This window comes from Phodopus roborovskii, unplaced genomic scaffold (genome assembly GCF_943737965.1).
Source record: "Phodopus roborovskii unplaced genomic scaffold, PHOROB, whole genome shotgun sequence".
Lineage (NCBI taxonomy): Eukaryota > Metazoa > Chordata > Mammalia > Rodentia > Cricetidae > Phodopus > Phodopus roborovskii.
In genome coordinates, this window is record NW_026125059.1 from 15,217,534 (window position 1) to 15,230,204 (window position 12,671).

General features: G+C 47.3%; 1 protein-coding gene across 22 annotated transcripts in view; it reads right to left on the bottom strand.

The window, feature by feature from the left end:
- Nucleotides 1–12,671, bottom strand: part of Tox2 (TOX high mobility group box family member 2) — a 123,274-nt gene that overhangs the window by 70,468 nt on the left and 40,135 nt on the right. For 21 of the 22 annotated variants that reach the window (XM_051186970.1, XM_051186959.1, XM_051187004.1 and 18 more), the window contains one exon: nucleotides 6,326–6,391. The exons of the other annotated variant lie outside the window; for it this stretch is intronic. In XM_051186970.1, the coding sequence (XP_051042927.1) occupies nucleotides 6,326–6,391 (66 nt within the window). The remainder of the gene's footprint in view (nucleotides 1–6,325; nucleotides 6,392–12,671) is intronic. 22 annotated transcript variants of the gene reach the window in all.

Sequence of the window (12,671 nt, forward strand, 5' to 3'; positions counted from 1 at the left end):
TGATGGGAGCCACGGTGAATATAGCACAAGTTCCTTCCCTAAGCCTGTCCTCTAATGTCTTCTACCTAAACATTTCACAGACAGGGACCCAGAGCTTTAAAATAAATGTATTTTTAGCCATCAGAATGCAAAATTAAGACGAGCGAGATGTAAGCATCAGCTCTCTCTTGGTGGTTTTCTTCAATGAATTCCAGACACTCATGCATTTTTCTGAGCCTGCTTCAGAACGATGTATGCACATCAGCTCCCTTGACACACACTCCATTTTCTCCCGGCACATAGGGTGGGGCTTTATTCCCTCCCTGCATTTTGCTCTCCAGCTGGGAAGGGACATTAAATTTCATCAGATCCGAAGCAAATCTAGTCTTGAAGCCCTTTCCTTCCAGTCCCCTCATATTTATTCAGAATTCATGAATCATGTTCCAATAACATAGCTGTAATTATTTTTAAAGTGTGATGTTTGTGGCTTCGACAGGAAACGGTTGCAAAAGGCCTTTTCTCTTTGATAGTTTGTAATCTCAGACGTAATCGCTGCCGTCGCCTTCTCCGCACCACAGCAGGCAAAACACAATTTTCATTTTAATCTGAATTGCAAGTCTTCACCCCAGTTTTAATTAAAGCAATAAAAGCCATGTCATCTTTGCCCTTTGCAATGTACACAGACTTGGGAGCCAGGGTGACTAAGCGTAGAGCCTCAGATTTCAACTCTGGTGGGGGAGTCTCCTGTCTATCCAAGGCATTTACCAGGAAGAGGCTTCATGAAACATCAACCATCCAGGCTCTTCCCCACGCATTAGAAAGAGGAGAGCTGTGCGTAAGTAACAAAGGTTGTGTGTGGAATAAATGACACCTTTGACTCCAGTGCCTGAGCCCAGGGAAGTGCATCACAAATGTTAAATATTATCATCAATTTAAAAAGTTATTGTGTGTGAATATTTTGCCTTTATGTATGTCTTGACACTACATGCTTGCTTGTTTCCTGTGTCATAAGAAGGCAAGAACATCAAATCCCTGGAATTGGAGTTACAAATGATTGTGAACCATCCTATGGGTGCTGGGACTTAAACCAGCTGTCCTCTGCAAGAGCAACAAGTACTTAACAACTGCTGAGCCATTTCTCTAGTGCATTTGGTGGTGGTGGGGGGATACAACACCCTTTTCTGATGATTAATGAGGCTCAGCAAGACAATAATATAGGCAAAAGAAACTGAAAGAGGCAAAACCTTGAGATCAGAGTATCTTCCTTTTACCCATTCTGGGCATCCTACATTGCCCCCTACTGGAAGGAGGCTTCCAATACAAAGCCACAAGGACTGGTAAACTCTCCCTGCAACAATGTGTCAAATGTTTTCCAAGAACTCTGAGGGAATGTGTCATCTTAGCCCTGGGGTTTGTTGTCCGCCTGACAGGTGAAAATGGCAACTTTAATGTTTCCCTTTTGCATTTCCTTTTGGTAAACTATTGGCTCAGAGCTCCTTCCCTTCTCTCCATTGCGGTTTGGAATTGATTTCTCGTAAGTCTTTATATATTAAGGAAGTTGGCCCTTCATCTGTGTTGTGAGCTGAAAGTATTCTTGCCCAATTTCCCACCTGCATTTTCACTTTGGTGTTCATGCATTACAAAAGTCATTTTATGGTAGTTTGTGGTGTAGTTTTTAAGACTTTTTCTTCTAAAGCTTCTAGAAGTGTCTCCCTGCTTCAGACCATGAAGCACATTAAAGGAGGTCCTATTGGTTCACTTATGGTTCTCTCAGTCCATTTAAGTCTTTAATTGATTTAAAAGTTGCCTTTAAAGTTCTTGAGACAGTTTTGTGTAGCCCAGGCTGACCTTGAACTTGCTATGTAGCTGAAGATGACCTTAAACTTGTGATCGATCCTCTTGCCTCTACCTCCAGAGTTCTGTGCTGCTAGTTTTAATTTTATCATTCTCAACTGGAAAGGGGCTGTGGATCCTAACCCTCCCTAACCCTTTCTTCCTCCTTGAAACACTCTGCCTAGGGCTTTTAAGGCTCTATGAAAGGCCACAGAAAGACTCCATTTAAAAAAGAGGGGGTCATCATTCAGTAATCTGCTCTTCTTATGCATCTCGATTCTCATAAGTTTCATTTACCCTCAGAGCTCTGATCCATCATGGGCTTAGAATCCACAGTTTGTGTGATGGCTCCAGACTCAGAAAGCCATCTAACTACTTGGATGTCTCCATTTAGCGTCTTTCAAATGTCAAATGTTCAAGTCTGACCCCATCAAGCCTCCCCTGCCCCAAGGCAGAAGACACCACAGCCCTACTGCAGTCTTTGCCCTCCCCTAGGGCAGAAGATGGCACAGCCATTCTGGAGCCTTTGCCCAGTGGGTGGATCTGGAAGTAAAGACAGACCAGTTCCATGTCTCCCTCCCCTCCTTATTTCTCTATATCTATCACTCTCAAAATCTGCTCGCTTGGTTTCCAAAATCACATCTCAGACCATCTACTTGTCCCCATCTCCTCTGCGTCTGCTACAGCCTAGGATCCTTCACCTGCCTAACCCAGACCTTCTGGGAGATTTGGCAAACCTCATGTTATCCATATCAATCCATTTGCTCCTTCCTACACCCACCTCTCTCTCTCTCTCTCTCTCTCTCTCTCTCTCTCTCTCTCTCTCTCACACACACACACACACACACACACACACACATTCTTAGGAAAAATCTTGAGAACTCTCATATAAATATTATTTACAGCCATAAAACTGGAAAACTACCTACAGCCAGGAAGGTGTCGTGAGACACTAACATTTGTAGTACCTGGAAGGGACAGACATTTGTCGGGCAAAAAAATGTCTAGGGGCTTCCCATAGAGGAAGCAGCGTTTGTATTGACACGGAGGTGACAGATGCTCGTTTCATGTAACCAGAATGTTATTTATGGGAATAAAACAATAGAAATAAGTCATCATTGGTTCCTCTGCACACTGGTGTTTTGCAGGGGCTCTTGATTTAGATTCTCCCAGAGTAAGCCTGAGATGAGGTTTCGTCTGGGAGACTCAGTAGGAAGGAGTAGGGAGCGCAGAGAACAAGAAAGGAGGGCAGGTTGCAGCATGGCCCAGGGTGCAGCCTCCATGGGGTTACACGGAGGACCTTCTGAGCGAGTTATCCTTTGGAAAAATGAGTTTGCCTTTCTCACCATCCCACGTCCTTCCAGCACCTGCTTCCCATTTGTCAGTGGTCAGTTTTCTAGGTAAGTTAGCAGTCAAAACTCATAGCAGCTGGACCTGGGTACCTTAGACTCTTAAAGAGACTGACACAGAGCCAACAGACCCCACAGCCCTGTTTCATTTACTTCTCCCAGGACCCCAAGAGGTGGGTGGCACTCTTCCTGGTAGTAGGAAGCTGACATCACTCGCACAAAGACATGTCAGCCATACATGGCACAGAAAAGCTAGGAATGTGAGTCTGTGGGAGCTCAAGCCCTTCCCAGGCAGATTCCCCTTCTTCCTGGATCGTGTAACCTGGACAAATAGATCCAGAAGCTCTGGGTCTGTCCTGAGCCAGGAGAGAGCTGATCTCTATCAGGTTGACTCCTAAGGCTATTGCTTGGAACATCCTAGAAGCTAGTGTTTGCTAAAAACTGCTTCCTGCTCAGATCCAGGGCCTTTGAATGGTAGGGCACCCAGTGAACCTTGCTGCTTGGATGAACCTGGGATGTAAACACGCTTACAAGAAATATAACATCTTTTGACCTCTGAGACCTTCATTTTCTCCATGCTCATGTGGGTCCTACAGTAATTGGGACAGTACAATTCCTGCAGTTGACAAGACAACACCCCGTGAAAGTAAGTGTGTGTGTGTGTGTGTGTGTGTGTGTGTGTGTGTGTGTGTGTGTGTTCAAATACAGACTCCAGGGGAAATAGAGAGTACCTGGCCATCTCTTGTCATTAAAGATCAGAGGCCAGTAGAATCCCACCGAGCCATGGTATTCTAGAAGAGCCCGAGTTCATTCATCAGCAAGGCCAGCATGAACTCATAGCCTCTGTTTCTCAGAGTCTATAGGACTTTGCAGTTCTTCTGTTCAAGAGCTAGCATCTATTTCCCAGTGCTTGAATCTACACTTGCCCTGTGCTTGTATGGAGCTGGAAACAATACAGACAAGGTCCATGTCTAGGCCTCAAGAGATCTGGCAGCTCCTGGACTTGCTACTTTGGGAAACCTGCCCCCTACCTTGTGAATAGCCTCAGGCTAACCATCTGGAGTAGGTGAGAGCTCAGGAGGAGCAGAAGCAAACCTCCACATCAACTAGCAAGGGGCTTTTCCCAGATCTTACTGCAGCCGCCCAGCCTAGCCAAACTGCCAACCAATATAGCCACAAACTACCTACACATCTGTAGCTTTTAGCCACTGTATTGTGAAATACTTGTTTTGCAGCAAAAATGCTATACTATGAGAAGTCTAGGCTGCATTTGCAAAGTTGCTGATATTAAATTTGGCTTGTGCAACCGGCTGGACTTAATCTTACAGAATTCTAATTACTACTACTACTACTACTACTACTACTACTACTACTATTAGATGGAGCTTTGCAATACTAGGTATATGCACTAGGTAGCCAAGAGTGGTCTCAAACTCACTGTCTTCCCACCTCAGCTTCCCAAGTGCTGGGAATCCAGGTGTGTATCACTGTAGCCAGCTTTAACCAGATCCTAATGTCTTCCTTTAAGTTAGGCAGACCCTCTGGTGACAGCAAAAAGATGTAGAAGAATTCTTAAGAAGTCCAACTATCCTGTTCTCCTGTTAGGGCAGGTGGGATTCAGAAGATGGATGAAAAGGCCATCTTCACGCATTACATCAGTATTCCTGGAGTGCTTTCTGAGTGACAGCCACAACCTCATGGAGTGCATGGCAGTTAAGAGACTATATCCTTCTGCCAGGGAGGTCACAGTTTTGAATGGAAACAGACAAAATCTAAGTCATCACACACATATGGTAGATGACCTCAGACAGTAACAAGAGCCAGAAGTTAAAACCAACTGGTGTCATAACATACAATTCTGGTCCCAGTTTGGAGCTGGAGGTCACGAACAGCTCTGTGATAAGTTGGTTTTGAAGTCAGCACAGTATGCTACAAAGTTCGATGTGGACTTGGGAGTGACTCAGAGGTTGAGAGTAAGCCCTGGTCACCTGGGATGACCACATTTCCAAGCTGATTATGGACAACCAGGCATTGCAGTGTGACATCCCCAGACTTGGAATTATTGCTCACCTTCCTGCAAGTTGGTGTGTATAGCAAAATAAAGGCAGCTTTGCAGTGGTGACATATTGCTCACATGGGGAAGGGTAGAGAAGGGGTAGAGTGTGGTACCCCAGTATCAGCATCCCTGCAACTTGGACCACATTGTATTCCTCATTAGCAGAGCTTTCCACGGGCTACAGGCTCACATCTTATTTATGGCCCCATGGGACCTGTCACAGAATAAGGCACATTATGCCTGTGAATTAATAGGCTTTTGTTTTCCCCAGCCAGAAAATGTGAACCAATCATGATGGCTAAGGGGCCAGCCAACTTCAGTTGCCAAGACAGGGGTGGAAGCCAAGAGCAGGACCAGGCCTGTCCTCCAACTCCAGAGGTTCCCAGGAGCTGGGAACCTCCTCGGCTCCACCTGGCATCTTTAGCTGCTGCCAGACCCTGCAGGCTCTCCTACCTTTGGTGCCATTCTCCATATAGTCTCAGACAGCCACAAGGACTACCTCCCCGGTCACAGTCTGTATTGGGGATGTTCACAGGTGAGAAATGTCAACTTTCTATTCTCTGTGGAAAATATGATTCCCTCTATGGCCCCAGGGGTCTGGATCACCAGAGAGGGCATTCCAGGAAACATCTGCCCTCTGCCCTCTGCCCTCTGCCTCTGTGTCATGTCCATAAGCCTCCTCAATGGCCTCAGGCAACTGATTCTGTGTGATAGGTAGACTCTGTTCACCTGTGTGTAGACACACACTACAGATGTCCCTAAAGATGTTATGTAGGAGGAAGGCATTGGTGGAGAGCATGGACACCTCAAACCACTGTTGTGAAATCTGTCCCTCACTCTGGAAATGTGGACAAAGCACTCCGAGTGTTAAGGTCTCAGTGATGCCCTCTGTAAGCCAACGGTATTCAGGGACTTCATTTACAGCCAGCACTGTGGCCCTGCTTTGACTGTCCCCCAGAAGGACCCAACCGATATTTGAACACTGAGAGAATAGCATTACACCATGTGCTACAACTCTGGCAACTGCAGCCACCCTACCTCCACACCAGCAGCATCTTGGCTCCACCCACTGATGGCTCAAACCCCCTCGGGGAGGAGGGGCACTCACCTGGCTGGTTGGCAGGAGCTCTGGATTTCCGTCACTCATCCCCACGTAGGCGCTGTCACCATCAAACTAGAACAAAGACAGAAGTGCCTCTCATTAAAATGTCCCTGGGGGGAAACGGAGCTTGTGTCCCAAGGAGGTCAGGGGATTTTGTGCTGAGAGAAAGGGGATGTAAGGGAAGCAGAAGCAGACATGGGAGCCCAGGATGCCTAAGGCCCCGTCCCAGCAGGGCCAGCGGCCCCTGTTTGTTTCTACGACCCTTGAAAGTTCAGGTCAGGACCATCAATCATGTAGAACAAAGACAGGCAGTGCCTTCTGCTGTTGGTACTTTGTCTACTGATGCAGCAGGCTGCCTTGTCAGGCACTGAGCTACCCGCCCCTACAAGTATACAAACGACTCTCCTGGCCCAATCAGCTAAAGCTGGAATCCCACGTGCCAGGAAAGGAAGGGCCTTGAAGTTCATTGCCTTGGAGTCAATGACAGCCTGCCCCAGAGACGCCCGCTACATCTTTCCACCCTAAGTAGCTTTGTCCCCACCTCTGTCTCCTTTCAGCTTCATGGCCACAAGTATGAGAACTTTGGTGGAAACTGATGAGGGAACACAATGTGTTGGAGAATCTGCCACTTCTGGATTTGGGGAGAAACTGCCCTTCATGGGGAACAGGCGCAGGGGAAGAAACATGGGCCCTGTCAGCAACTACTGATATGCGAGTTTCAGCTGGTACCCCAAATTCTGAAGCTCCTCATCTGCCAGGTGGGGATAGGATGGTGGTCCCTTCTTCATAGCACAGTTTAGAGCAGCTTTGCCATATGCCACTACCCACCAGGTTTCACTCAATTCCAGGTAGCCCCTTTCCCTGTAGAGTGGCATCTTTATAGAGACCGCCAAAGGCAGAGGCTGAGGCATGCACTTCTGAGTGAGTGATTTGTGGGGGTAAACCTATATGACATTGGCCAGAGCTAAATGAGGGTACTCACTTGAGCTTCATCCCATGGTGGCTCAAGGTTCACATGTAGGGTCAGTCTTAGCATGAGGCAAGAGATGATGGTCTTTCATGGTCTACAACAAGCAGTCATTGCTGCTCTTAGGGGACACAAGGAGACACAACCTTTTGAGCAAGATGGCCTCCACTGGGCCAGAGACAAGAATCTGCAGGGCTATACGCACCAAAGGCTACTATTTATAGTTACTTCGTCCTGCAAATTATAACACCCTGCATATTGTTTTGTGTCTCATTTTTCTGATGGAAACACATCTTGGAATGTGGTCTATATCAGAACATAATTGCTTTGGCCAGTCCCCAGAATTCTACAGTAAGAAGGAAGCATAGACAACTAGCTAAGCTTGTGGCCCAATGAACTCTCTCTCTCTCTTTTGTATTTCAACACAGCTGCATTAGTCATTGCACAAAGGTGTGAGTTTCTCTATAGAACTAATTTGCATGAGTACAATTGTGCAAACTCATGATGTAGAACTCTCCCTCAGCCATGTAGATGTCTGTCTGTCCAAGCCCTTCCCTTAGACCTGTGTAGATCAACCTGTCAGGAGGCCAGCCCCACCCCTGGGGCCCCAGAAAGCCAGCCTCCCCTGCTACCAGCTCCTCTCTGTGTCACAGCCCATAACTTTCCAGCATTCTCTAACATTTCCTGTCTTCAATGCTCACATTGGATTCCCCCACCACACCCGATGTTCCCCAGGGATCCAGTATTCCATGCTGTCCGTGCATGGAGGAGAAGCTTAACCAGGGAGCTGAGACATTTTCTAAAATAATAGCAATGAACAGGATGGTGTAGGTTAGTAATACACAACAATATATAACAGGAAAACAGACTGGAAGATATTCCCCTAAACCCCGTGTGATAACCATCAATTATTAAACTCTGGATAGAAAATAGCTAGCAGGAAGAAAAAAAGCCTGTCTTTTTCATATGCAGTAGGCAAGTGACAAAATGAATGCAGTGAATGAATGACCCTACCTGGCTCTGAGTGGCATGCTCTCTATGGAGGGTTTCAATGGTCCAATAGAGACAGCATTCTTTCCCCCATTAAAAACCAAGGAAACACACAGAGAGGGCTAGCTGCTCAATGGGGAAGAGACCACACAAGTGCTTTTGTTTGCTTTGCTAGGTTCCTTCCCAATCATGCTGCAGGCTCCCTGCACACAGAGACCAAGACTTTTCTAGATCTTTCCATGTGATCAACATTCAGCCCAGGGGCCTAGACACGGGACACTTTGCAAATGTGTTGGAAATTCAGGAGAGGGAAGAGTCACCCAGAGTGAGCAGGGGACTATGGCCTTGGACAGGAAGCCCTCCTGGAGTTTGGCAAGAGATTTTGGGGCAGATAAGAGGATGGGGCAATGGACTCCTGGGAGGTCAACGGAGAGAGAGTCTCGCAAATAGGCTCACTCATTCATTCATGCATCTGTCAATTCAAGCAATGTCGAGGAAAATGCTGTCATAAGTTAGAGTGAAGCTTGCTTAGCTTAGAGGAAGGACTTTGTTGGCAGACTGTTCCTGTAGAGCCTCAGTGTGCCTCAATTTGGGGAGTCTTGGGCGCCTTGCACAGTGTCCTGAAGTGTGCTGGGATGAACAGCTGTGAACAGGGGCTAAGGCAGAAGGAGCCCAACTGTCTACCCACCTCTGTCAAAGCCATACTGGGCAGAGAACTTGGTTCAGGCAGTGAGGTAGGGTGGTCCCCAAGGGTTCAGGAGCTTCCGCTTCCTTGGCCTCCAAGAACAAAGACCTGAGGTTTCTCCCTTGTTCCCTTCCTCATGGAGGACTCTTTCTGGTAAAAGGATGAGTAAGCTAAGGAAAGGATCATTGAGCTACCCCTTCTCTCAGACATATCAGGGTCACCTTCCTCCACGTACTCAGACCCAGTGGAAAACACACTTCTCTACCACTACCCAGGACATGCTGAGGTGAACAGAGAGTGTGGACACCCACACACCCCAAAGCCAAGTTTGTGTGGACCCAGGTCATGTACAACTCAGACCCATCAGGCTCATATCCATGCGTGACACAACCGATATGCACAGAGATACATTATCAGACAGGAAAACTGTCATGCAATCCCAGAACACACACAGGAAAGGAGGGGGCAGATATAGAAACACCACACACCTGCATCTGTTTGCTAGAACTCACATAGGTGTGAATGTAAACACGCATTTCGTGTTCCCAGAGAAACACATTAAGTGATGATGGCACATGGGCAGAAATCCTGTGTACATTTCACAGTTTATTGGTCCCTCTGCCAAAACTCATTTTTCACACTACACAACCTTCTGTGTGCTTTAAAACATGTAGGAAAAAAACACACACACACAGGGGGACAACAGCCTAAGAATTGCTATGAAACGTCAGGACATCCTCTTACCATTGCCTGGAATAGATTAATTTTCCCCATTTCATATTCTAATTATAATTCCTTTTCCCACCGCCATCTTCAGTCCTCATTACAGCTGGAAGATTGTTCTGCAAAAGCCAGGCCTTCATCTTCTCTCCCCAAGAGTTTTGTCATGGAAATGAGTTTTGGAATCTGAAAGAACCCACATTTTTTTGCAAATATCGAATGTGTGGGGATAACCCTTTCATGTCAGCCACCAGGGATAGGCTTACAGAAGCTTCTAAAGGGCCCATCTCTCTCCACACTGTGTGGTCACCAGATAGGAGCTCTTAGGCCTCTATTGCAACAGCCACCTCCAACCTAAGCTTGTCAAGTTTGCCCAAAGGATTGTTTTTATCTTAAAAGGTACCTAACAAATAAGGAGCCAAAGTAAAAAACGAGAACCCCTGGTTTGAAAGAGCATAGCTCCATCTGTCTCACCTTAGGCAAGTTCTTTATATAGAGGCCTTGGTTTCCCCATACTTCTGACCCACAGTTCATGATATATTAAAACATCTATCTCTCACAGACACATGTTACGAGATGGAGACACATGGTGATTGGGAAGGTGAAAGAAGGAAGAAAAATAATGGACAGATTGATTCAGGTCCAAATGGATGAGGGATAGGAGGCTGGATCAGAAGATGCAGGGCTAATAAATGATGGATGTATTAAGGCAGGAACTGATGGATGATGGAGTAGTGGATGGATGGATAGGTGGATGGATGGACGGACGGATGGATGGAATAATACATAGATGTATGGGTAGAAGGATGGATAATAGATGCATCGGCTAATCAATTAATACAAGGACCAATGAGTGAATGATGGACAGGAGGATAGATGGGTGAATGATGGTTGAGGATGAATAGGTGGAAAGATGAACTATGGATAGATAAGTGGCTAGATGGAGGATACATAGTTGGGTGATAGGCAGTATAAATCCTCACTGTCCTGTGGAAATACAATACAGTCATAAAAGTGAGTCATGTGTGTCATTTACATTTTCTAGCAGTTGTAATTTTAAGAACAGGGGAAACTCATTTTAATATGTGCTCTATTTAGCCTACTATATTTATATTATGATTTCAATATACAACAAACATAACCTATTAATTGTTGACTGGCTGGTTCATTAGTGAAGTGAAGGAAAGAAGGGATGCCTGTTAATTCATAGATCCTTGTGTGATGAATGGAGGTGTAGATGGGGTTGGGATTTATGGATGGATGGTTGAGTCAAGAGGGAGGCATGGACATCCACTCTGGCCCCAGAGGCCGTGGGTAGCTGGGAGGCACTCAAGTGCCCACCCTGGCAAGAGCCACTGTGATGGAGAGATGCGAAAGACGGAGTACGTGGTGGAGAGATGGGAGAGGGACAGAAGCAGAGTAGTTCACGTGCTGTGAAGAGAAGTGAAGCTGGAGACACAGTGAGGAACCGGCTGATATATGAGGAGCCTGTGCAGCCACCTGAGTCCATGGTGATGTCCAGTCCTGGGCTGTGGCCAAGGGCCGTGTCTGGGTCTGTGGTCCTGAGGAGCCAGGGTCTGTATTGATGTCTGTGGCCCGCATTACCATCAAAGGCCATGCTGATGTCTGTGGTCTGGGCTACCATCTGAGGCTATGTTGATGGCCTATCTCCATGCGGATCTGGTCCTGCCCCTCACTGGCTGCTGGAGAGCCGGCCCCGCCCTTCTGCAGCCACTGCACATGGAAGAGCTGACCCCATCCTTCTCTGACCTGCAGCATCAGCAGTGATGTGGGCATGGGAGAGCTGGCCCATTGCCATGGTGTGGGTGTGGGAGAGTTGCCCTTGCCCCTCTGGGGTGGGAAGCCCCAGGGAAGACCCAGATGCAGGGCCCTGAGTTGGCCAACCCCAGCATCTACTTCATCTGTAGCTGCTAGAGCAGGTGAAGAGGCTGGTCCTGTGGAATCGCAACCTCAGCATGTCCATGGCCCTGGGCAACAGCAGGGTATCCAAGAGGACTTTCGGTGAGGAGCCGGTATCAATGATGCAGCAGAAGCCAGAGGCAAAACGGTATACTGCGTAACACACCAGTTTCCAGGGACGAGCAAACATGGAGATGAGGGAAAGACAGAGGAGTGGAGTGGTACCTGCCAGACAGAACTGGGAATGCAGCAGCTGTGACTCCTATGAGAAACGGCTATGATCGGTAGAGGAGCAGGTCACTGCTCAGAGGGGTTAGCAAGAGGGTTTTTCTTTCTTTTTAAATTTAAATTTTATTTTTTTTTTCCTTTCTTTTTTGGGGAGAGGTGATAAGGGTGGAGGGCAGCTAGGGAAGGACTGGGAAATGAGTGGGGGTGGGGTGCATGATGTGAAATTCCCAAAGAATCAATAAAATTATGTTGAAAAAAGGAGAGGAGAGGAAGGAGGGAGGCATGGATGAACAAGCGGATGACTGAGTGTGAAAAGACGGGCATATGAGAAAATGATGGCGTGGTGGGGGTAGCAGTCTGGGATGCATGGATAGGTGGGTGGGTGCCTGGGAGGAAATGGGCTAAGTGCACGAGTGAATTAGCAGAGGGGTGGTGAGCGGGCCTTGCATTTCCTCCCCGCTCTGTGCTTTCCCTGAACAAGTCTATGTGCTCAGGCCTGCAGTATGCCACCACCTCTCAGGTACTCAGTTTTAGTCAAGTCGCCCCAAATTCCAACTGACAGTTTCTCCCTGGCCATTTTCCCATTTGGCCCACGGTCACTTCCAATAAAACACCTCCGCCACTGACATCGTGGGCACGGGCTGACTCTTCCTCTAACACAGATGTCACCACCACACAGCCCTAGCTCAATATCCCTGGGTGGCTCTGAGCTTCTACCCACACACTCTTCCCCAGTCTGAGCACCCACAAATGCTTTCTGCTCAGCTCACCCACTGACCTGGCATCATCAGGGAGCCCCTTTGTTCCTCAGAGCAAGCCCTGCTTAGTCTCCACAACAGTCC